Source organism: Procambarus clarkii, chromosome 11 (genome assembly GCF_040958095.1).
Source record: "Procambarus clarkii isolate CNS0578487 chromosome 11, FALCON_Pclarkii_2.0, whole genome shotgun sequence".
Lineage (NCBI taxonomy): Eukaryota > Metazoa > Arthropoda > Malacostraca > Decapoda > Cambaridae > Procambarus > Procambarus clarkii.
Genome location: NC_091160.1, coordinates 33790779 through 33817659, shown reverse-complemented (window position 1 = coordinate 33817659; position 26881 = coordinate 33790779). Strand labels below are relative to the sequence as shown.

Below are 26881 nucleotides of genomic sequence, written 5' to 3'. Positions count from 1 at the left end.
TGATAGTGATAACTTGCCAGTATAAAATAAGCACAGAAAAGTGATGCATAAAATATTTCCGGATAAGTGTCATGAATTTTTTTGTTGCTTAGTAAAAGAAAGCAATATTTAAATGTTAATTACTTACTTCAATAGTACATAATCAAAAGGAGGCACCAAGCCAGGGAGGCTATGTAGCACCGTCAAAGTGTGGGATATTCAAAAGGCGTTAAAGATGCCAATACGAGAACAAAAGTATGTAAGGCGAACATCAAAGGTATCCGATTCACCAAGGATACTACCGAGGGGTCAGGTGACCGTCAGGTACTATTGAAGAAGAAATCAATGTTTATACAGAAATCATGAATTTTAGTACTGTGTACTGATATAAATTGTTAAAATTATACCATTTATTCATTGTACTGAACATTATACAGTATTAGAAAAACTATTTTAACACTTTTGCATTCTGATAATGCTAAAAATAAATCGTCCATACTCTGACAGTAAACATTCCGATGACACAAAGGTTTTTATGGAAATTTAAGTGCACAGCCCAGGAATTATCCTTAAAAACTATCTTCAAGACATGTACATGCAGAGCATTAGATAATGGCCTAAATTTTGGCAAGGTTGGGTTACACCTACTGAGCCAACCAATGAAATATCACCATGGCAACATTGGCTTTGTTGGTGGTTTACTATTGTTATAAAATCTAGAAATAGTTCCAGGGTTAAAAAAAAAAAAATACACACAATAAATTAAATTATATATATATGTTGTACCTAGTAGCCAGAATGCAGTTCTTGGCCAACTATGCAAGGCTCAATTTGCCTAATAAGCCAAGTTTTCCAGAATTTCAATATTTTTCAGTTTTTAATTCTTATGAAATGATAAAGCTATTCATTTCATTATGTATGAGCTAATTTTTTTTAAATCTGAGTTAAAACTAACGTGCACCGAACATAACCAACCCTACCTAACCTATCTTAACCAAACCTAAACTAACATAATCAATAATTTATGTTCTTAATATAATATAATAATAATATTTGAAATAAACCAATAGGAAACAATTTATTAAAAATAAAGAAAATCACTTGGTCTATTAGGCAAATCGGGCCTTGCATAGTAGGCCGAGAAGTGCGTTCTGGCTACTAGGTACGACATATATATATATATCTGTATTAATAATACTGTAGTTAAGTTCATTACTTTGGTTTATAGTTATACATTTCCAGTATTCAGTAGTGCATATTATTAAGGACTTAGTCTGGGCCCCTCACAAAATGGATTATTGACTCCTCATGCTAAATTCTACCTTTTAAATGATGGTTCTATAATTCTGTAGCATGGGAGATTCAGACTGACATTTAATTACATACAGGAATTAAATGGCACACACACTTCATTCCCCAAAAAAGAAAATGAGGGTTTATCAATTCTATACTGTATTATAGTATTAAGAAAATGGAATAATCCAGCTATTACTAAAATGATGAGACTCAAATTTATTTGTAGGTTGGAATTTGGGGGAAAACCCAAATTTCTACAACTGGAATGTGCAATATAAGTAATAACATTAAGAAAATGTAGTTAAAATCTTGTGCATTAATAGTGTAAAATTATGATAACTTGCCTTCATTATTATGGCAAACTCAGTGTTGTGGCATTGAAAGGCGGCATCACAAAATGTTGGTTTCTATTGCTGAGGAAAATGACTTCACTTCCTTCCATGCTGAACCTATAAAGAATTTAATTCAAAGCCTTTAATGACAATCATAATGACATTTATAGTACTGAAACCAGGTAATTTTTAAGACTTTTTTTTTTCTTTAGTTACTCGGAACAAAAGTTCCGAGCTAATATGATGATCCCGTAGTCAAATGAGGTAGTATACGTCTCGCAATGCAAACAATATTTTCCAAAGTACATATACTAAGCAACTCAGGAGTCAATTATATACTCTTAAAACTACATTACCACAATCTGTGTGAATGTGTATGTGTAGATGGCTGTGTGGTGGAGGTGGAGCAGCTGGCAGTGTGGTGGAGGAGGTGGCAGATCATGTAGAGGTGAACCTGGTCAAGGGGGCAACCTACTATAAAAGTTGACAGTTACTGTTGAGGATTCTATCTACTATTTGCCCTCCATCCTGCTAGTCTCTCTCAGATAGGTAAGCTGTGCAAATGACCATGGGGCCATGACTGGTGGGGATTTCAGCTGCCAAGATGTGATTATCTTCAGTTAGTATTTGACAGATGCTAGTTGTAGATTTCCTTTATAAGGATAACTACCCCCACAATTGCTCCTGCTTTCATATCTGTCCAGCTGAAACCTTTACAGTTTTGTCAACTCGGTGCCATGTTCTTCCTCCATACAGTAAAGTAACAACTGTGATCTGTCCAATATTCCCATGTCAAGATGAGTTCACTATTCATGTTGATTAATTTATAGGAGTTAAAATACAAAATGCCAAGCATTCTAACAGTTCTCTAACAAATTCATAAATCTAATAATAGAAATTGTTACTAATAATGTGGGAGAACTTTAGCCACATTTATCTACAACCATTCCCCACATCTCACTCACCGTAGCAACCCACGATGCAGCCCTCTTGGGGTGGAGCGATCATCATAGAACAGTCCCTCACTCACCGTAGCAACCCGCGATGCAGCCCTCTTGGGGTGGAGCGATCATCATAGAACAGTCCCTCACTCACCGTAGCAACCCGCGATGCAGCCCTCTTGGGGTGGAGCGATCATCATAGAACAGTCCCTCACTCACCGTAGCAACCCGCGATGCAGCCCTCTTGGGGTGGAGCGATCATCATAGAACAGTCCAAAACACCGACACAGGATCTTCATGCCCCCAAATCCCGTTATGTCCAGCTCCTTGTAGGGAACAACATGTACTGACTGCCTGCGTCAAGTCAAAAGTTGATCCAATATATAAATGTTTATGGAAACATGAGTTGAAGCCCTTTTATCTCCAAAATATTAATGCAGTACTAATATGCTTCTTCAGGCCACGTGAAAATGATATAAAAACTGACTTCACTCCATATATTATCATCCTGCACAAGACCTGTACAGAACCCAGTATGCTGCAATCGAAGAGCTATACACATGACTTGTGTACATGATAGAAACTAAAAATATTTAAATGACGGCACTTACTTGTCATCAAAAATTAGTTTCAAATTTTTCATAGATTCATTTAAAGCACATGCATTAACTGCCTCCTTAGTAAGTCTGATCATATGGGCATGACTGGAATTTAACAGCTCCACAAGATGATTTTCATATCGCTCAGCAGTCAGGGTGTCTGCATTGCTGAGTGGTGATGTCATCTCTCTGAAAGGAAGTCAACGGAAATTAAGAGTTCTTGTGTGTCTATATTAACTTATCTGTCCAGTCTCTCTTCCCACACTCTTCAGCATTTCACAGATCAGTCTGAAAAACACGTATAGTATATAATTGGACAGGAGTAATAACGTCATCAAACTCACAAGTTGGTGGCACGCAGACGGTGAAAGAGTGCATGAATTAATGGTGTGACTGGCTCAAGGTCAGTACCCACTGGACGTCGCAACACACGGGACACATCTGGCACCACTATCTCCCTTTCCCAGCGACCCAGCTCCAGCCATCCTTCCCAGCCGCTGCAACAGTTTATGGTGATTTTAATGTTTTTGGTAAGTTAAACATATACTGTATATATATATATATATTTTCTCATCCAAATCTTAATTTAGATGTCATCAAAGCTGTAGAAGTGCAGGTTAATTATTGTAAGTAGATATTCTATTAAGAGTTGGTGGCATCATCCAAACAAATGTTTACCGTTTGTTGCAGCACTCTTTCATATTTGGCTTCAGTTCCTTTATATAAGTAGCCATACGTATAGTGAATGCTTGGCCGGGAAAATCCTCAATTCTATATACAAGATCTGGTCGAGATGACACATTTGGGAAACCTAAAAAGACAAAAAAAGAAAATTAGACATTCGGATTAAAATAAGTTTAGAGAAAACTTTTAGCTAATTATCAAAACAAACTGGTAAACCTGGAAAGCTATACAGCATTGTCTTTAACAGAATATTAAAGAGGTCTTAAATATCATTTATGGTGGCAATAGGAGAGCAGAGAAACACAAGACAAGTGATATCAAAGGAGTCAAATTCACCAAGAATGTTATTGAGGGACACATGACAAAGAAATAGTAGAAAAAGCACATTTTTTGACCATCTTGATGGTCAGGACATTCTACAAAGGGATATACAACTCTTAGTGGAACAAACCAGTCCTGACAAAGTGCAGGTCTCTATTACATTACAAGTCCGTAAGTTAATCATGTGTGGCCATTACGTAATGGCTAGAGATATTTCCCATTTCTTGTTTCAGTAACAGGAGAAAGGCCACAGTGATGTGACATTTAACACTTTCGCGCTTTCCGCAAAGGTCACTCAGCCAACCGAATGTGCGCGCAGCGTTTTTATCGCTTAAGCGTAAAAACAAAAATGTGTATACTCTTTTTACTCTTCTGACCTTAGTTCTCATGCTACGTATTTCATTTTGGTACCAACGTGTTCGCAATAAAATTCTCTAGAAGAACATCAGTAAAAAAAGTCACGAAACGTATAGGGATACCAGCACCAAATAAATAACTACGAAGATGACTCGCCGTGAGCGCCCATCAGCAACAAAATGTTTTTACTCTTGGGATTGTAATCACCTCCACACTTATTCTACAGCGTTAATTTTGGTATCAATGGACTCGCAATGAAATTCCCAACACGGTGATATGAATATAAGCGTAGAATAATGATGCGGCCCGCCCGCAAGAGTGTGGGAAGTGGTGAAATTGTTACCCGGTATCGGTGACGGGACGACGCACGGCGCTTTGAAAGTTTATACTTATTTCACTCTCATGACATTAATTTTCTATGTACAGTCATTCATTTTTGTGTCAATGTGTTCGCAATAGAATGTTCTATGTGCCCATAGGTAAAAAATATCAACAAAGCGTAAGTTAGAATAGCGCCAAATATAAAACAACGCTGGAACATATCAGTGAGCGTCAAACACACACGAAATGTTTTTACTTTTGTTATGTTTGTCAAGTTTATACTTGTTGCACACAGTTATTTTTGGTTGTATATTGATCGGAATAAAATTCCCTAAACAGACATATGCATATAATACATGATATGGGGGAAGCATTACCAGTATAAACGGCTAAAGTCACCCACCTGCAACCCGTTTGGGACAAAATACCATTTGATCGAAGTTATCCACACCTTTCATGAACTTATTGTACCATGCAGCCTAGTGGTGAGAAAGAGAGCCTCATAGCGCGCAGTTTGAAACAAACCCAAAGTAAATCGGATAAAAATTGAATTTTATACAAATATTTTAAAAGAGGACTCAACTTTATGTCCACTATGCGTTAGCGTTAGACGAAACGGGACGCGCCGGCGCGTCCAGATAGCGCGAAAGTGTTAATTAATAACATGTAATTATTTTTTTTTTTTTTGTAACAGCTAAATGCCCATGTCTCCGAAGTTATGGATTGCATTGTGAATGACAGGGTTGAAATCAGAGAAAGAAATTTGTTTTGAGAGATGAGACGGGCAGGAACGGTTTCTTCAGTAGCCAGTGTCTGTGAGGTGATTCTTATCTTGAGATTATTTTGAGATGATTTCTGGGCTTAGCGTCCCCACGGCCCAGTCCTCGACCAGGCCTCCCATTTGTTACACACCCCCAAGGAGCAGCCCAGTAACAGCTGTCTAACTCCCAGGTACCTATTTACTGCTAGGTAAACAAAACCATCAGGGTGAAAGAAACTTTGCCCATTTGTTTCTGCCTTTACTGGGGATCGAACCCTGAACCTCAGGACTATGAATCTGAAGTGCTATCCACTCAGCTGTCAGGCCCCCTACAATTGGACACAACACCAACATGACTGGGAACCCAGCAACTTGACAGTACAGTACAGTATTATATCTACTAAAGATGAAGTATAGTGACACCTCTCAAATCTTGATTATATCATTCTGAACCTGGATTTGCACAAAAGTCCAGCTAATGGAAATTTGCAAATTTTTGATTTATCATCAAATTGTCCTGGGTTTTTCTTTAAGTAATACAGTATATATTTATACATATTTAGACTAACTAATATATCTATATTACTAATTATTTAGACTTACTAATATTTAGACTTACTAACCACTAAATAACAAATGATAATTAAAACCTACCACACTTTTGTTATTTTACAAGTGGTGGTTGGTTTGGCAACAATATTTTATAGAAGATTTAATGTGGCAGCCGAATAAATGATCAACATAATATCAGTGAGAAACATTATTCTCTAAAAAGATCAAATATAAATTTAGGACTACTGTACAGTATTGATAAGATTACCTTGCCTTGTGGTTACCTTGTGTTGGTTTCGGGGATTAGCGTCCCCGCGGCCCGGTCATCGCCGAGGCCTCAAATAAAGTACTATCTTTCAAATCTTTTATGGAATTTAAAAATAATAAAAAATTTAGATTTTTATACTATTTTATGCCACAGTAAAATGCATAACATTACAAATTTGGATAACAAATTTCAGTACTACTTCAGTTATTCATAAGCTCACCATTTGCATTCCAAGCAGAGATAGCAATGATGGTCGGGTCGTGCAGAAGGGGCAAAACACTCGCAGAATATGCCATAAAGTCTGGGGCCAAGAGTAAGCCTTCCTCTATCACTGTCACATAAGATGACCCAGGAAAAAGAGCAAAGGCAGTTTCAAATACCACTGCCATTATCCCTGAAATAATAATAATAAAAAGATATTATTATTAAATCTAAACTTAAAGATTCAAATCTGTGATAAAAAGCAGGTTGTTTACAAAGTGAATAATGCATAACCACTTTACACTGTACAGTCAAGCACATGCATACTTGTAAGATTTAAATTTTGCATACTTTGCCCTATTTCATGAAAGGCAGACAGTAATATACAGTACTGAATAGTATAACAATGGCTGATCAGTATCATAAGAATTAACAAATTTGACAGTACAGTATCGGCCCGGTCCTCGACCAGGCCTTCACCCCCAGGAAGCAGCCCGTGAAAGCTGACTAACACCCAGGTACCTATTTTACTGCTAGGTAACAGGGGCATAGGGTGAAAGAAACTCAGCCCATTGTTTCTCGCCGGCACCTAGGATCGAACCCAGAACCACAGGATCACAAGTCCAGTGTGCTGTCCGCTTGGCCGACCAGCTCCCTATACTATAAGGTGCAAACAATTGCAAATAAGTTCAATTTTTGGATATTCCTGGTAAGAAATTCAGTTAACTGGAAGGGGTGTAAGCCACATGTAATTATTTAAGTGTAGTTACAGGATGAGAGCTACGCTCGTGTCCTGTCTTCCCAGCACTGTCATATAAAGCTTTGAAATTACTGACGGTTTTGGCCTCCACCACCTTCTCACCTAACTTGTTCAAACCATCTACCACTCTGTTTGCCAAATTAAATTTTCTTATATTTCTTCAGCAGCTTTGTTTAGTTAGTTTAAATCTATAACCTCTTGTTCTTGAAGTTCCAGGTCTCAAGAATTCTTCCCTATCAATCTCACCGATTCCTGTTACTATTTTGTACGTAGTGATCATATCACTCTCTTTTTCTTCTATCTTCCAGTTTTGGCATATTTAATGCCTCTAACCTCTCCTGATTGGATTTCTGAGCAAAGATTGTATTAATTCTGTACTTGGAATTGGGAGTTCGAGAACTAGATCTCTTTTCCCTTGTAGTCACTGATATTTAAACATTACTCTGCAATAGGCCCTCTGCAGCTTTTATTATTATTATTACTATCCCCTCTACTACACCTTACTTTGCTCCTCAGCTCTCTCTTGCCTATTTATTGCCTGTCTCTACTTCCTCATTACAATCGACTTGAGAATGGTCCAGGACGGACCGAAACGTCGTCGTCCCTTCACCTTCTAGTGTGTGGTCTGGTCAACATACTTTAGCCACGTTACTGTGACTCATCGCCTGCATTACTATTAGTAGTACTTCTACAAGCAGTTCCACTACATGACTGTCAAAAAGTACTACTTAAGTCTGGTTGCTTACTATGTGGTTGTATTATGAACGATGAACGAATTCAACACGGAGGGCACTGCTACTGCTGTTGCAACAGCAGTAGCAGAAGCAGTATGAACATTATACCATCAACATGCTAAACCTTGGAGCTATTATGCATATTTATATCATTTCGTCCATGATAAGGTAACTGCATCATTGTTAATGTACCTTTGGATTTTATTATCTGTTACATTCTTAACCAATTGATTTCAAATAAGGCACTGCAAGTTATGTCTCCACAGAGCATGTACTGTATTTCAATATAACTGTACTGTATTTTATGTCAAGAGTGACATAAAAAATACAATAAGCATTCAAAGAATCTTAACACTTACTAAAGTATTTCTTCTCACTGGTGGCTTTTGCATTAAACCCAAAGAGTTGACACAGTTGAGTTACATCTTTGATGACTTCGGGATTATACACCACAACCACGTACCGTGGCTGTATTCCGGGTTGGCTTAGAATGGTTTCTAATGTGAGCGTCAATGACGAGAGAGATTCTCCAGCAACCACCATAATTGGAGTCATAAACATTGCACTACCCACTAGTTGTCGGTTTGTCAATATGGCAGGTTTGAGAGGCACATTCCGCTGATCAACTGTTGAGGCCATAACAAACCAATTACATCATTAACAATCAAAATACAGTACTACAACAAAAAGATCATATCAAGAATTACTGAATGGCATAACATATTAATGAACAGCAAATATGAGCATATCTTTGCTAATTAGTTTGAAAAGTTAGAACTAGCAACCTGTGAATTTGATCTATATTCTATTAAAAAAACACAAACAGTAGTTCTTCTAAATTTGATAAATATACATAAACTTAGTAATGATTAGATTTATTTATAAACTTGTGTCTCAAGAGATCGCGCCACTCCACAAAGTAGGTAGTAAAACCAAGGCAAAATATTGTAGACCAATATCACTAATATCACACATCATAACAAACCTTTGGAAGAGTGCTAAAAAGTAAATCACAAAACACATTGAATCACAGAGTCTACATAACCCTGGACAACGGGTTCAAAATATGGCGCTCCTGCTTCTCACAATTGCTAGACCAGTATGACATGGCCTTAGATGCCTTGGAAGACAAAGAAAATGCTGATGTAATACAGTATACACAGATTTTGTGAAAGCATTTGATAAATGTGCACAAAAAGAATTACTGAACTTACAAAGTAGGAGCACTTGTCTTTAATGTCCTATCGAACAGACAAGGACACAATCTACAGTGTTGTATCATCCTTTGCAGATGACACAAGGATTTTCACGAGTTAACAATATAGAGGACACAGAAAACCTTCAAACTGAAAGTTAAACTGGTCTTTCAATGGGCCACTAAAAAAACATGATATTTAATAAAGCCAAGTTCCAGCTCCTGCTCAATAGAAAAATTAAAATTATAAAATGTATCTGTTACATGGAACCCTGCCCACAGTTCCCAGAAATCAGGATAATTGAGCATTCTTCTGAAATGTCAATGTCCTTGGGGAAGCGTACATCATCCATCTAATGATGGATACCAAGCGAGGCGCCTTTCCAGATTTATAAATGCAAACTCCGACAATCTTGTTCAGAACATTGTATACAGTCCCCTTGAGAAAGAATGTAGATTACATCCTAAAAAAAAATTTTTAATAGATTTATACAGAGAGTATTGGGTCTTTCCTTCACTTTCATTCAATTTATTATTATTATATTTTTCTAGTTTCAATATTATTAATTTTTCATTCAGGCACAAGCAACGAGTCACAATAATGTGGCTGAAGATGACCAAAGCATCATTAATTAGATTATTTACAACTTATCTCATTTAATTTGGAAAAATTAAATATTAATTATTTCCAGTGTCTTCAATTGCACATGTAATTTCAATTACATATTTCACTTATATTTAATGCAAGGACAGAGGACCGAAGGGAAGGGAAGGGATCTACCAGGAGAAAGCGCTATGCCATGACAACTATATACCACTTGGAAGGGGTCAGGATTAGGATTTGGAAAGAGACAGAGGGGGAAGGAATGGTGCCCAACCCCTTGAAAGGTCAGGGATTGAACGCAGACCTGCATGATGCAAGACTGTCGCTCTACCGTCCACCCTAAATGGTTGGGGGACAGATGACTGAGTTGGTCATAATTTCCTTTTTCTGAAAAAAAGACTATAACCGGGACTGTCAGTCCATCTTGACGCCAGACTGGGACAGTCTGTTCTCTCTGAGAAGGAGATGCCCGTCTTTGTTTCCTTATTTTCAATAACAACTCTATCCATATCTCATTCAGCCTATACAAAACACAGAAGCCTCATGTCTTGTTATGCAAATCACCAATTCCCCTTAGATCAAATGCAGTCACCAGCAGTTAGTCCCAGGTGCATGCATACACAAGTGCAAATTCTAGTCAGAAATTAAAAGAAAAAACACACACCAGAATATGGTAAAAAAAAAACTTGCTAAATATCCTAAATATAATATACTATACTATAGTAACAACCTTTTATATTTATCTCAATACCTTTAACATTAGCAATGATAAGCCAACCAGCCCATCCTCTTGAGTTGTCACAATGTCACAAAAATAATGTACTAAAATGCCCAAACCTAACCTAACCGATGTACCCACTCATGGAAAACATGGTTGTTTGTGAGCTGCTATGATTTACAGCATATCATATAAGAATGGATCCATAAAGCCAATGGATTTATAGTCCATTGGGTATTTTGATAAAATGTGATGTTTATTCGAGAGGATAAGTTCACCCAACACAGCCAAAACAATTGTTCCTGAAATTGCCGAGTCCTTGTAAAATCAAAGGCGTGAAGAAAACTGCTCAATGAAGACTTTGTATAAGTAAATAACCTCGATGAAAGAATTTTCAAAAGATTTTTATCTAAGTTCTTTGATACTAAATTTATATTTTATTCAGTCTATATATGATATACTGTACAATATCTTGTTTAACAATATCTAACAGTAATGGCAAAAAAATCAAACCAAACATACCCACCCGAACAAAAATCGGAGATGTAGGAATGCTGTTCACAGAATTTTGACCGAGCATCATTCTGCATTACTTTTGGATCAGGCATGATGATGCGTCCTTTCACTGGTAAGAAATGTTTTTGTTAGAAATATATATATAATAATAATGCTTCAATATAAAGCAAAGTGATGTATGTATAAACATCACATTAGCATAACAGTCAATGAAAAATGCAGTCAATATATTTTTGAATGATCGCCTTACTTGATGCTCAGCTTTTATACGTGTTGTATGCAGAGGAAAATACAGCATAATTACTATAAAAAGCATTAGTGCAAAAATATACCAAGATTATTTATTTACTGTGTTAATGCATACAAAACCTATACCAATGCGTTATTAAATCCTTTTGAAATTATACCTGAACAGTACAACCCGATTCAACGAACTATATGGGACCAACCCCAATTCGTTGCAGCGAGGAATTCAATGCAACCAAAGATACCTCCAAGATGCATTTTCCATGCCCTATGGGCTGATTTCATTTAGCAATAAATTATTTTTAACCTATAATATACAACTATCAAATAAACATATCTTCAAAAAAATTTAACCACCTCTAACTTAGGTATTTCTCATGATCCCAGCCTCAAAATTCATTTTCAAAAGGTGGCAGGGTCTTATCTAAGTGAACTAAAACCTTGCCAATTTAGAATAAAAACAAACCATAAAATTTGGTTTTAAATATCCTAAATAGCTTTCTCAAGGCTCAAGCTGTTTCTTGTAATGTTGAGTCCATCTACAAAAATCATCAAAACTGTGAATGGAGCATATTAATAGTTACCAGTCATATCCTAATATTTCCCACAGTCTAAAAGCTGATTTTACCAAGCAAAATTTTTATTTTAACCTGTCATATCTTGGACAACTACCAAGAGAACCTGTCTGTTAGGAGATTTATCTATACAGTACCTAGTACTTTTCTTATGCTCTAGTCTTGAAATCTCATTTTCAAAGGAAAATGGACCCATATTAGTGAATGAAAAGTGGGGAAATCTCAAAATTAAAATGAACCATAGAATTTGGTTTTAAATACTGTATGCTCAATGGCTTTGCCAAGGTCCAACTATTTCTTCAAATCTTGCCACTATGAATTCAGTCTTAACATTTTAAGCAAATCCACACATCTACTTCAGCAATCTCTTGTTCATTGAATCAGGTGATTAAATCTGGCAAGGAAAGTGTGTGTTCCAACCAGAGACTCACCGGAACACGGTTTGTTGAATCAAGATTCCACTGTAATAGAATTATATAAAGATCACCTATATTAAGGTGACTTTGCAAAGAAATAATGAAAAAATCAATAAAGACCCATATATCGTAGATGTATGACTACCACAAAACACTGAACAGGAAAATGAAGATACTAAATTCATTGGTTTATACTTCTCGATAAAATTGTAACTGTAACAAATGTAATTTACTCTAGCTCTAGTTTACAGGGTCAGTAACTGAAACAGTAAATCATATGCTGGCTAGTTAAATAAAAATTCTTTGCAGTAAACTTACACTGGCGAGGAACACATGTGTGCTCATCAATCGGAGACCACAGTCCACCTTTGGAAGCCTTTAGAATCTCATAAGGAGAGAAGCCCTTCATCCCTCGCTGAGAGATCATGAACCACTGACCTCGGAATTGCAGATTTTGAATCTGACTACTACCTGTTGATCAGAAAGGAAATACACTCTTCAATGTTATTTCAAGATCTTTACAGAGGATCTATTTATTCTATTTTCAGCAAAAACTGGAACTTGTAGGATAGCCAGAATGTTCATGACAAATAAATATTGTAAATATGAAATCAAACCAGAGCCTAAACATTATTTTACACTTTGAAAATACTACATGAGAATGTACATACAGTATATACAGTACTGCCTACGAAGCTACCATATATAATGGTGAACTGATTCAACATTAACCTCTAAATGACAAAGAATTGCTGCCTTATCTGCTAAAACATTTTGCATAGGAAGGTAAAAAAATATTTTTTACCCTAATACAAACTTTCAATTCGTTTCTCTATTTTAAATCACATCCTAAAAGTATAGAGTAGTAGTACATAACAAATTTTAACCTCTTGAAGTTGACAAAAGCAAATATTACATACTGTATCAGGAAAACTAAACGAGAAAATAAATTAATTCTGCTACTCCTAAAGGTTTTAAATTACAAAGCTTTATGTGTCTATTCAGTTACATATAGTAAATGGACTGTACCTAGATCAGCAAGTAAACTCTTGGCCATGGCGCCTAAGTTTCTTGAGGCTTCATCAAACGTCATCGCAATGAGAATGTCTCCCTCTCGAACCTCCCGTAACAGAAACAGTTCCATTTCACTCGAGTCCATTGCATAGGTATCAAAGCGGCGAGCATTTACAGGTTTCATTCGATGAGAGTCGACAACTACCATGTTCATGCCTCGTCCACCATTATTTATATCTCTCTGGATAACACTTAAGAAAAAATAGGGCATTTAGTGAAATGAAATGCTCCTTTCTGAAATGATCCCTCAAGTTATTTTCTTGAGCCAGCAGCTTATATAGGTCTACAGACATATTCTGCCTGCAAGGCTCAAATGACTTGTTCACTCACCATGACAACTCAAGCGGAACAAAATCATGCTAAAACAAAAATAATAATTAGTACCAGGGAAGACAACACGTAACCAAAAGACAACACGTAACCAAAGTGTAAGAGAATAGCTGGGAAGAGGCCACAACCTGCAGAGGAGGCAGAAACGTCACACACCAAACAGGCCCATTGAGCGGGTTTAAGCCTCGTCCACCTCAATGGACGAGGAGGACAAGCAGAAGAACAGCAGAGCTGATAAAATATGTCTCTTACATGCAGGACGAAGAATCAAACTTAATGGTTAGCAAAGGAGAAAATTACTATAAACTGGGATGGTGGGTAAAGCACCAACCCAATCGTAAGGAAGGTTACACCTGGTGTGAACACAAGGGCCAAAAAAAGTTAAATAGGAACCCTGAAAAGACAGCCTCATCACTTTCCCTAAGAAAAAAGAAAAGAAAAGAGTGGACAGCCTTAAAAGTTGGTTCAGGAGATACATCCCAAATCGAAACAGGAGACCAAGTCAGAGGAAAGACAGGCTCACCGCAACAGGGGGCTGAATGTCCTAGGAAAGCATCTTCACTTTTGAACACAACCTCACGGAAAGAGAAAGACCCCAAAACTTCAGCTTCCAGGTCTCCAAATAAACAAGCCTAGGAGCTGCCAGAAGAGAAAAGGTTGTTACAAAGTGCTCTAGAGCCAAAACCAAAAGTACAAAAGGGAAGGGAAGGGAACCAACAGTACTTATATCAGCTGAATGACAAGCAGCCAACAAAATCTGGGGAATCACAGGATTCAAGTTCACAACCATCAATGTTTACAAAAATAGAGAAACAGGCCCTGTACCCAACTCAAGTACAGAGGCAGGTGTGGTCATCGAGGATCAGAAGAACCTATGCAATAACCATAACAACTCCAGAATTGACCAACATTAGCAGTACATCAGTACACCTCTCGACCAGACAGTTTGAAAAGATAGTGGTCTAGTCGGTGAAGAAGTTATTAAAGCTTGGTGGGTATAATGTCCCTGTGTAGACCCATATAAGCCACTAATGCAAAAGGAAACAACCTAGGGGGTCTAAGCTTTTAAAAAATACTGTACAGTAAAGAATAATGAAAACAGTTACCAAACTAATTTTTTTTTATATTTCTCACAATTTATGAGACAAAGCAAAACATTAAAAAAATAAAAACACATATTGAAATGTGTCAATAAAAATCATGTATTAAAGACTTACTATTTCCCTGACACACATATCTTGGGCATATCATCTTTGCTTTTCCCACTATATATGTGAACGGGGAAGTGATCGTGTGGACAGACATAATCGAGACCACAGTTTGGCAGTATCTCTCCAATCTGCATGTACTGAGATACTATCCTCTCTCCATGGTCTGAAAGCAGTAAACTGTATATTATTAAACATCCCTTCCTATTGAAGCTCTTATATCATATGCACACAGGAAGAGTTTGAGGAATGTGAATTAAAATGTCACACATATATGAATGAGTATACAGGGACAGTAGGATAGGGCTAGAGTAGCCTTGCACAATTCCCTTTCATGATCACATCAGCTGTGTGCTCACTACAGTAGTTGAAGAAATAATATGTCAATGACTAAATTTAAGGAATTCAAGAACTCCGTATCATGGGGGGAATGTATGGGAAAAGCATGAAATAGTAGTTTCTCTCTCTCCAAGATTACTTTAAAACTGTCAAAAGAAAAATAAAGCATTTCTAGGTGGTAGCTGATACCTTGAGATAAAACTTTAACTTGAAATTATGGAAGTTTTCAATATAATACGGTACAGCTAAAAACTGATCTTGTAAATTGATGTGCTGACGTCAACCCATAGATGGCAGTACAGTATGTGTCAAATACCACATGTACTCTATTTTAGTTCATTCAAGCCAAGTCTGTCTTAGATCAAATGACTTATTTCATTATGGAATTTTTACAATAAAAATATGTTCAAGTATTTTTTATAATATTACTAGCCTATATCAGGCTAGTAGATTATATCAGCCTATAATTGCTTATGTCAGCTGTATTACCTACTTTGTGTACACTGGAGTTTGTCTGTTTTCTTTAATATATCAGGGAAGGTTAATGAGTCAAGAGATTTGCTGAAAGACAAAGCAATGGCTTATCTTGAGGTTATCTTGAGATGATTTCGGGGCTTTAGTGTCCCCACGGCCCGGTCCTCGACCAGGCCTCCACCCTCAGGAAGCAGCCCGTGACAGCTGACTAACACCCAGGTACCTATTTACTGCTAGGTAACAGGAGCATAGGGTGAAAGAAACTCTGCCCATTGTTTCTCGACGGCGCCCGGGATCGAACCCGGGACCACAGGATCACAGTCCAGCGTGCTGTCCGCTCAGCCGACCGGCTTCCCTGGCTGGTGCAAGTACTTGAACAGTCTTTTTGTATGTCATGGTTGGTACTGTATTTCACTAGTTTTTTCACAACTTGGGTCTTGAGCTAGTGGATTATGAAGATAATGTCTGAGGAATAGATTGGAAAAGGTAAAGTGTTGGTATAGATGCCAGATGCTTGGTAGCATCATTTACCAGGTCTCATGGATATTTCTGGCAAGGATAGCACCTACTGATGAAAATTAACAACTGTACTGAATTAAGCTATTGTTTCCTAGCCTGTAGCAAAGGTACTGCCATTTTTGATGAGAAGATTATGAATATGAATATACAGTACTGGTAATAGACAAATCTAGATCGATAACATTGCAGTAAAATTCACTACAATGACAATACTAAACCACAGTATTTTCTCTTGCATTAGAATACTGTAAGAAGAGAGACACTACTGCATAATGATCAAACGTCTAAACATTCCTTAACCCCTGCACTGCACCAAACAACAAATGTCGTTTTGAGAGGTGTGCATTTTTTATAATTACGCTATATTTTAATGTTTTTTAATGTTTTCATCAGTCTTTGTGTTTTGAAATTAAAATAGTTGAGTTTGGAAACATTTTGACAGTAACTTTACCTGAACATTTATAAACACAAGAAAAATATGTCCTTAACAATTACACTATGAAGTTTTTGCCACAAACAGGTGTGCAGTTCAGGGGTTAAGGTCAGTCAAAAATAATTTAAGAATTTCCAAGAGTAGAGCGTACTTGTACTCGAATGGACACATTTGTACTGGGCCTTTCAATGCTCAACGAATTGTTCTTGCATGAAAAGTTTGCCATTACAGTGTATTTACTACTTTATAAAACATCCATATGTTTTTCTAGTGTCACTAATAGAATTATATATTTTTACACACATCTTAATACTAAAATTATTGGGAAATTTATATTCTGTATATATTTTTTTAATTTTTCATTTACATATTCCGCAGTAAATTCTGATCTAGGGAATATATTGGCTCACTCTACCAGTCTACCGATCATAGTGCTCTTATTACTGAAATGGAATCCATCTGTTGCTTTTGGCTTTCCAGCAGACATACTGTAATTCCATATGAGCAGGAGTCCACTGTACTCTCTAGAAGGGATTTGTGCTTGGCTAGAAAACAGCCAACCATAAACATTTCACAACCTTAATAAACTTGGGTCCCCAATCTTCAGTGCTGGTATTCAGGTATGGAAGTAAACTTTAAGCACAAGTTCAAATCTATTTAGCCTACAGAGAAATATATGTGAACAACAAAAGATAAAACAGACATACTGTATACTGTATAGCTTACCTTGAAATGGAAATGGAACAGTTGAATTTGCCTGGAAAAATTCAACCGTGTGCACAGGGAGGGAACCAAAGAAGAATTCATAAATGCCATACAGTCCAAACCCAACGAAGATGGTAATTCCCATGAAGCCAACATGACGGAATGCTGATGCTGTAATGATTTTGAAAACACTCACATAAGAGATCAGGATGAATACTTATCAATATTATTTGTGTTATCATAATTTGAATGTTTAAAATTTAAAAACTCATCAAGGACATGTATAGACAGGGTTATCCATATGTATATGCATATATAGACAGGGTTGTCCATATATATGCATATATAGACAGGGTTGTCCATATATGTGCATATATATAGACAGGGTTTTCTATAAGGCTAAAACTATGGACTGTCTCAAGTTTATTAATTTAATTTAGTCACAGAATGTGTTTACCATAATGATTGATACACAATGTTAGTTGAATGAAGATGTTTCCTACTCTGTCATAATGTATTTCCAGACTTGATTAATGGGAAACACTCAATAATTCATATTATACATTAAAGTCAGAGTTGCCCAAGTGCAAAAGAAAGACAGACATAAATTAAATTAATTAAATAAGTATACCTGATACTGTATTTGGTTGCTTTGAGCACAACAGTTCTGTATCATATACTGTATCAGTATCATATACTGTATCAGTATCATATACTGTATCAGTATCATATACTGTATCAGTATCATATACTGTATCAGTATCATATACTGTATCAGTATCATAATCCTGTTTGTATACCGCAATTCCTCTTTCAATACGGAGTGCTTCATATACTCATAAAACTGCATGCGAAGGGAAGCACCAAGCACCATATACTGTCACTGAGCTACACTACCAAATAACAAAAGGTACCTTACTTTTAAGATCAAGAGATTACAGAAACCAAAACTGCTATGGTAGTAGCACTCTGGAGCTCTTATTCCTTTTCAACAACAGTCATACCCTTTCATTGAAACTTAGGTATTACTGTACTGTATCAAAATTTTAAATCAATACAATGAAGTTCTCGAGATATGGAACAGAAACATGCCACAGGGAAGAATATACATGATGAAATTAAAGTATCTCTGCTTGGATACCTAACTAGGAGGGTATAAACAGCTTTATAATAATGAAATAACTCAAAAAAATCCAAGATACTGTTAAACAGATTACATAAGTCCAACTACAGTACTGAAGTATTGCTGTAAAAATAAGTCCAAAATAATCACATATAATCATCATTTAATTAACAGTAAACAAGAACATTTTTATTCAACCACTTGAAAAGACAAAAATATATCAAAGGTGCAATATACTTTATCTTAAATTAATCTCCCTTTTTGTAACTTGGTGAATATACAGATGATTCAATAAAAAAAAAATTACCAGTGACCCATTTTGACTTTTTCTACTCTTGCCTAAGACCAGGGGCCAGATTCACGAAAGCACTTACGCAAGCACTTACGAACGTGTACATCTTTCCTCAATCTTTGACGGCTTTGGTTACATTTATTAAACAGTTTACAAGCATGAAAACTTCCCATTCAACTGTTGTTATTGATATAAACTGCCTCTTGGTGCTTCGGAGCTCATTAAGTGTTTAATAATTGGAAACAAAGCCGCCAAAAATTGAGAAAAGATGTACAGGTTCGTAAGTGTTTGCATAAGTGCTTTTCGTGAATCTGGCCCCAGGTTTCCATAATGACCACTTGATCAGTCCGGTTATTGCTATTTGTGACCTGCAAACCCACAATGTCAAACACCTACTGAAGCAACACCAATAGTTATACTTTTATAAAGTAAATTTTTCTTGCATGCCAGATATTATAAGGTACAGTAATATTGTTAATATTTTAATTGCCAATAACTTACCAAGTGAGAATCTCTTCATGAAAGCTATGAAAAAACATACAGCGGTTATTATGATTGAGCCCTGTCCAAAATGTATGAATTTAGCATGTCAAATACAACTAATTATGACTTTGTTTAATCAATTTATAAAATTAAAATTTTACAATCAACTGCCGTTATAGAGTGGAGGGGGAGGAGATGAGATGGGAGGGAGGGACAGGGGTAGATCAGGGAGGGGGGAAGAGGAAGGAGAGAAAGGGGGAAGGGGGATTATAGAGTGAGGGGGCAGGGAGATATGGGGAAAGGAGGAAATTGGGGAGAGTGAGATGGGGGAAAACGTAGATGGAGATTGGAAGGAAGGGAGCAGAGAGAGGGGAGGGAAGAGAGAGACCTGGGTACTTTGAGGTACCTCATCTCATTGTACAATAACTGATCTTGTATGGCCTGTCGTACAGTATTCAAATACTGGAGAAGTACCCCCATAGGCCTACATAAATCATTTTTGCAATCTTTAGATTAGGTTAGGGTTAATTATTTAGACAGTTATCAAAATACTCCTGAGAAAGTGGCTGCTCAATTTCCAACAGGTCTTTGGCCTGCTTTCCACAATGGAACAAAACAATTCTTCATGATGCCTTTCTTCAATAACTACTGGTACAGTATTATAAAAGTGTGACAAGTTGTGCAGTGATGACTTAATTCTGTAGTTGACTGAATTCAGTTACCTGCATTGAAATACAGTAAGAAATTGTACAGTCATATGTATAGTACATACACATACAAATATACATTACATAGTTATAAAAGGGGCTGAAGTTGCATACAGAAATTATGGTTAAAATAAGAACTGTTTTTATAATTTATAAATTACATTTTGTAATTATATGAATACAATGACTTATTAGAATTTAAGTATTATAACCAATTACATATCCTTAATCAGCATACATAAAAGTACATATGGTGAAATTTAAATGTTTTACAAATTATAAAAACTGTAAGGAATTTATTTAACTTCACCAGGATGCAACCCACAACAGTTGCCCAACTCCCAGGTACTTATTTACTGCCTGGTGAACAGGTGCATTAGGTGAAAGAAAAAAATGCCCAGCCATTTCTGTTCTGTCCGGATATCAAATCAGTGATCCTCGATTGTGAGTCAAGTGCGTAGACCATTGTAATAAATGACCCCCTAATGAAGATTACACTATAGGCTGTCTACATCACTACAAATGTGCGTGGGTGGTAACGTGCAATGTAATTTATTTATTTACTTATATACAAGAAGTTACATTGGGTTGTGAGAGTACATAGCATAATGTGTTTACATTCTTGTAAAGCCGATTCTTCGCGGCAGGGGATCGTATTCCAGGGACCATAGGATTAAGGACCTGCCCGAAACGCTACGCGTACTAGTGGCTGTACAAGAATGTAACAACTCTTGTATATATCTCAAAAAAAAAAAAAAAACACCAGTACGCACAGCGTCTCGGGCAGATTTATATTAATAAATAAATAATAAATAAATGTTTATTCAGGTAAAGTACATACATACAGGAGGTTTTACAAAAATTTATAGATTTATAGATAGAGCTAGTACATACAATGCCTAAAGTTACTATTACGCAAAGCGTTTCGGGCAGACAGATAATATTATTTACAGTACGACTATGGCAAAATTAGTGGCGGTAATATAAGTTACCAGGGCAGAGGGTAAAAACCAGCAGCGTCTTCTCTGCTTCTTGATGGTAGGTGCAGTTTGCAGGAAGTTTTCTGGAAGTGTTGGCCAGCGTCGTGTTGTTGGTCGCTTCACACACCAAGTATGCTGCTCTTCTCCCTATCCAACACAGTTCTTATTTTCCTGTTAGGCTCAACGTCTCCATCAACTTATCTACGATTATTTCAGTCGTTGGGGGTTGGTCCTAGTAACTGCTTTAAATGTAGATATGATATTATTCAATAGACTCTGGAGCCTATACATCAGTATATCGTGGGAAATCATGATATACTGTCTCTCTCTCTTACCATCCGCCTACAGTTTTTATGTCTCGCAGGTTTAAAACTAGTTGTTATGACAATGTCTTGGGGAGTGAGGTCTATAACTCTTAATGTCCCTGCCTACTACCCTTGTTGTACCTATTGCAGTTACAATTTAACTATTGCTGACATTCAAATTCTTTGTCGAATCTGGCCTTAAAGTTGAGGATGGAGGTGGCTTCCACAACTTTAGATTTTACAACTTCTTTCAGTTCATTCCACCTGTCGACTACCCATACAGGGTACAAGTATTTTGTTTACAATCCTTTGGTTCATTTGCGTTTCCAGCTTCCTACCTGTGTCCTCTTGCCCTACTTTCTCTCAATTTTAAGAGACTGTCCTTGTTCATATTATCTATTCCCTTCATGCAGTATGTCGTATGTTGTAATCATATCCCTTCTGTTCCTTCCATCCTCTAGGGTTGTGAGGTTTGCTATGAGGATATACTAAGGTTCTCTTAGTATATCTTCATAACGTAACCCTCTTAGTGCTGGCACCAATCTTGTTGGAAACCTTTATAGCAGTACTTTTCATAAGGTGTGGATTCCATATCGGTATTATATATTTCAGTATATGTCTAACAAATGTGTGGATTGCATTAAAAGAATCCTAATTTAGGTTTCTAAACAATGTTCTTATATTTGGCAACATCCCATATGCTGCCTATATTACTCCTATTTATATGTGCGTCCAGTGTTAGTGTTGGAATTATATCCACTCCCAACTCTTTCTCATTTCTCAATTCCTTTTTTTTTTTTTGCAGGGATATTCCTGCGCGGGCCCTAAGCCTCTGGCTGGCCCACTAAGTGTTGCTTGTTTCTGTTTTACTTGGGCGGAGTATGAGTATTTATGACTTGTATGGTCGCTTCAGTAAGATTTTGTCCCACGTGTTTAACAACAACTTTTGCTCTGTTGAATCTAGGTTGAAATCTTAATGGGTTTGTAACTGTGCACTGTGTTAATGTAAAACAAGGGGTAAAACAAAGAATGCAAAGGATCATTCTAAACGGAAATGAATCTGAATGGAGAAAATGTGGTGAGTGGGGGTACCGCAAGCTTGAGGGGGGGGGCAATCCTTTTTGTCATATACTGCAATGACAGATGACAATATCACAAACCACATCATTAAATTTTTATATAAATTTTCATAACGGTTTGCCCGAAACGCCGTGCGTATTAGTGGTTTTAGGTATGGTATGTACTAGCTCTATCTATTAAACCAACATTATGTTTGTAACTCATCTACTGTGTATGTACTTTTACCTGAATAAACATTTAGATTTTTTTATGACACTAAGATTTATGGTAAAACAGACATGACGGGGTGGATATCATAGAAAGTTTTAAAATACTGAACAATTTGGAGGATATTGACCCTAACAACTTCTTCAAAAGGTCAGATGTAACACAAACAAGGAGCAACGACTTCAAGCTCAACCAACCACAATGCTGGACGGAAAAAAAACATGTTTTTAACCCATAGGTTTAACCGCCTATCCGCAAATACCAAAGCACTGCTGAATTTAAAAATCCAGCTCGATAGGACAAATGGAGTGACCTTTGACAAACCGCCAGCTTCCTGTCCTCTTCGAGGCCACCTGAGGGGGACCACCCCTCAGGTAAATAAAATAAAACCATATCAAAAGGAGAATACAGCCGATGAGTCAGTGTTACCACACAAAAGCATGAGAATGCGACCTTTAGGCTTGAACTCGAGTCGTGACTCCTGTTGAACTGTGCCTCCGTTCAGGAGGTACATATAGTTCCGGATATAGAGTTCCGGAACGAACATATTTGTGTATTTGTACTCACTGAATTTGTACGCTCCCTTGAGGGACTTGAAGTGGAGGGGGTGGGGGTAGAAATAGCCTAATCTACTCTATCCCTTTGAGATGTATTTTTTTTCTTGTCTCAATAAACTTACTTGAACTTCAACGAACATATAAAATAAGGAACGGATATATATATAACATATATAGTTCCGGATATAAGTCTATATAGTTGCGGAGACTTACCTGCCAGCACCTAAACCTACCAAGAGAGCCGTAGTGGCAGATATAACCATACGTATTTAAATTAATTAATGTAACCTTCCCGACACTCATTACTGACGAGCACCGAACGATGTATTTGAGCTCTGTGATTGATTGATTGATGAAGATTAAGCCAACCAAAGGTGGCACGGGCATGAATAGCCCGTAAGTGGTGGCCCTTTTGAGCCATTACCAGTATCAAGAGCTGATACTGTAGATCTGTGGAGGTGCGACTGCACCCTGCGTGACGGGAGATGTCTCCTGGACCAAATGGTGACCAAATGGTCTGAGCTCTGTGTTGAAGATACTCGCTATGTATCTGCTGTTGAGTGGAGCTTGCAAGCAGGACTATCCGCAGTGACCAGGTGTGTGTTGTGACCAGGTGTGTATGTGGGTGACCAGGTGTATGTGGGTGACCAGGTGTATGTGGGTGAGAGTGTAGAAGATACACCATTTCACTTGGGCACACAGGTGTTCTGTACCTTAATTATTGCTGTCAAACGTCTATTTAACGATACGTTGACTTATTTCCACATAAATGAGGTGTTTTTTTTTAATTTAAGGATTCCAGAAAGATTTGGACTAGTTAACATAGTACTGGACAGAGGTGGCATATGGGTTATTTCACAACCACGTCTCCCGTTATTGCTGGGTGAAAAGGGGGGATTAGTTGCCCAATCGTGCCAGGTAGCACATGTTCTTTAACGTAGACACATGTTTTAAGCCTAGGACAATAAATAAGGCACTTATAAACACTATACAACCCATCATACCTAAATAAACATTTGAATTTTGAATTTGAATCTTATATCCTTGTTGCGGTCGATCCTAATAGCGCACATACTTTCCTGTCTTGAGGTCACCCTGGGAGATATGGCTTCGTCCTGTGTTGGCCATCCTTAGCATCTCGAAGGAAATGGGGTATTTAAGGCTTTTGGGAGGACTAGGTGATGACGGGGGAGACATCTCCCGTCACGCAGGGTGCAGCCGCACCTCCACAGATCTCCAGTATCAGCTCTTGATACTGGTAATGGCTCACAAGGGCCACCACTTACGGGCTATTCATGCCCGTGCCACCTCTTAGGTGGCTTAATCTTCATCAATCAATCAATCACTAGGTGATGTAGCCAGCAAATTCTTGACGACGCAAAGCATCCATTCCTTCGTGGACCTTAAATCCTTTACTAGGCTACGTTAAGGAAATCCACATGGCGAATTCAATTTCTTTCTCTATTATGCACCCCATACCCATCCCATGGGTGGTGGTGAAAAGGGTTACAGAGGCACATAATCGTTTCAGGAACTGAACCCTCTAGTTCGTTTAGCTAGGCAAATAACAATCTTTTGACGCTAGTTACACAATTATTAATGTTATATATATATGATTGATTGATGAAGATTAAGCCACCCCAAAAGGTGGCACGGGCATGAATAGCCCGTAAGTGGTGGCCCTTTTGAGCCATTACCAGTATCAAGAGCTGATACTGGAGATCTGTGGAGGTGCGACTGCACCCTGCGTGACAGGAGATGTCTCCCCTATATATATGGGTATAAGTATGTATATATATGGTATAAGTATCACATCTACATCAGCAGATGTTACAAACTGCCAGAGGTACTTGTAGCCGAGCCCTTCCACATGGCGAGCAACTAAGATCAACAGCAATGCCAAAGCAATAGAAACTGAGCAACGAGAGAGACAGCGAGCAACACCTTCAATAAAGCCAATATATTGTGTTTGTGCACATCTGCTGCAGTGACCAGCAGCCTCGTGCACAGCAGGACTAGCATCCCTGAAGCCACTAAGCCTTAGACATTTCGAACAGCCTCGCATCGGCCATCAAAGTTGCAATTTCCTTTATTTTTATGTAATATAAGTTCTTTTTTTATAATAATAAAATAATATAAAGTTCACTTATTTTATAATAATAATAATAATAAGTGTTTAAGCCGCATTTAAACTACTCAAAGGAAAGACAAGTCAATCAATGATGACTGGAAGATGAACAAGGGGGACGGTTAAACGGTTATCATGAGGTTATCTTGAGATGATTTCGGGGCTTTAGTGTCCCCGCGGCCCGGTCCTCGACCAGGCCTCCACCTGGTCGTGACCAGGTGGAGGCCAAGCAGCCCATGACAGCTGACTAACACCCAGGTATCTATTTACTGCTAGGTCTGTAACAGGGGCATAGGATGAAAGAAACTTTGCCCATTGTTTCTCGCCGGCGCCTGGGATCGAATCCAGGACCACAGGATCATAAGTCCAGTGTGCTGTCTGCTCGGCCGACCGGCTCCTAGGACCGTGACACAGCTAAATGCAAACTAGATTTACCCACAAAAGTCTATTACATATATTTAATAATGCATTGTATCAAGGCACGAGCAGCTAGTCAATACATACACTACGCGCCCAACCATATCTATCCAGCCCGGGAATCGAACCTCAGAATTCTCGATAGTGAGTCGAAAACGAAGCCAACTCTACTACCAAGACCCTTAGTTTAGTGTCATAGTTGCAAACAGTTGCAATGAATTAAGAAAAAAAAGGAAAGCAATATGGTGAATGTCGACTCCATACACAGCTGCAGGAGTTAGCTTTATAGCCTCCAAAAATGGTAGTACCTATGGGATACATCAACTCTCCATAGAATGTGCAAAATCAGGTCTACGCTTTGTAGTACTGACTTTCTAGACGGCTCGAGAAAGAACATATTTCTAGCTAGTTGAGTACTGATATCTGAAGTACTGCTGGTTGATTACTGATATATATGAGTATTGCTATCTGAGTACTACTAGCTGAGTACTGCTAGCTGAGTACTGATATCTGAGTACTGCTGGTTGAGTACTGCTAGCTGAGTACTGCTAGTTAACTAGTGATTTTTGAGTACTGCTAGCTGAGTACTGGTATCTGAGTACTGCTAGCTGAGTACTGCTGGTTGATTGCTGATTTTTTAGTACTGCTAGCTGAGTACTGATATATATGAGTGCGGCTAGCTGAGTACTGATATATATGAGTACTGCTAGCTGAGTACTGATATATATGAGTGCTGCTAGCTGAGTACTAATATATATGAGTGCGGCTAGCTGAGTACTGATATATATGAGTACTGCTAGCTGAGTACTACTAGCTGAGTACTGCTAGCTGAGTACTAATATATATGAGTGCGGCTAGCTGAGTACTGATATATATGAGTACTGCTAGCTGAGTACTGATATATATGAGTACTGCTAGCTGAGTACTAATATATATGAGTGCGGCTAGCTGAGCACAACTAGCTAAGCACAATTATCTGTCAACGACTTCCTATAACCCTCCATGCTAATCTGGTTGACTTTCGGCCCGGAGTAAACAGCTATACAGTAAGCCTACTTGTGACCTAATTAATTATTCCTATCGTAATATAATCGCCCTTAAATACCAACCTCCTGGTCTAATATCATAAGCTATTAAACAATTCA

The 26881-nt window shown here is 37.6% G+C and overlaps 1 protein-coding gene across 8 annotated transcripts; it reads right to left on the bottom strand.

The window, feature by feature from the left end:
* Positions 1 to 371: 371 nt before the first annotated feature.
* Positions 372 to 21250, bottom strand: LOC123758284 (protein O-linked-mannose beta-1,2-N-acetylglucosaminyltransferase 1). 8 transcript variants are annotated; one of them, XR_011228070.1, is made up of 14 exons: positions 21055 to 21250; positions 19374 to 19397; positions 17479 to 17628; positions 14997 to 15153; positions 13405 to 13640; positions 12694 to 12846; positions 11149 to 11247; positions 8465 to 8731; positions 6631 to 6804; positions 3826 to 3958; positions 3492 to 3644; positions 3160 to 3336; positions 2638 to 2874; positions 372 to 1724 (listed from the first exon to the last, which is right to left on the bottom strand). XR_011228070.1 is itself a non-coding variant. In XM_045742473.2 (14 exons), the coding sequence occupies exons 2-14, from the start codon at positions 19390 to 19392 to the stop codon at positions 1628 to 1630; spliced, it is 1950 nt and encodes a 649-aa protein (XP_045598429.1). In that variant the 5' UTR covers positions 19393 to 19397; positions 21055 to 21245; the 3' UTR covers positions 372 to 1627. The 8 variants fall into 8 exon arrangements, 4 of the variants coding, with proteins under 4 accessions (XP_045598429.1, XP_045598430.1, XP_045598432.1 ...); XR_011228068.1 differs by having other exon boundaries at positions 2573 to 2902; positions 21055 to 21245; XR_011228067.1 differs by having other exon boundaries at positions 2638 to 2902; positions 21055 to 21245.
* Between the last annotated feature and the right edge of the window lie 5631 nt (positions 21251 to 26881).

Coding starts and splice junctions, on each gene's coding strand:
- LOC123758284 (XM_045742473.2), bottom strand. Junction 3,959..6,630: donor CTCTGCTTGGAATGCAAATG/GTGAGCTTATGA, acceptor TTGTCTTTTTAG/GTTTCCCAAATGTGTCATCT. Junction 3,337..3,491: donor CGTCTGCGTGCCACCAACTT/GTGAGTTTGATG, acceptor ACTTCCTTTCAG/AGAGATGACATCACCACTCA.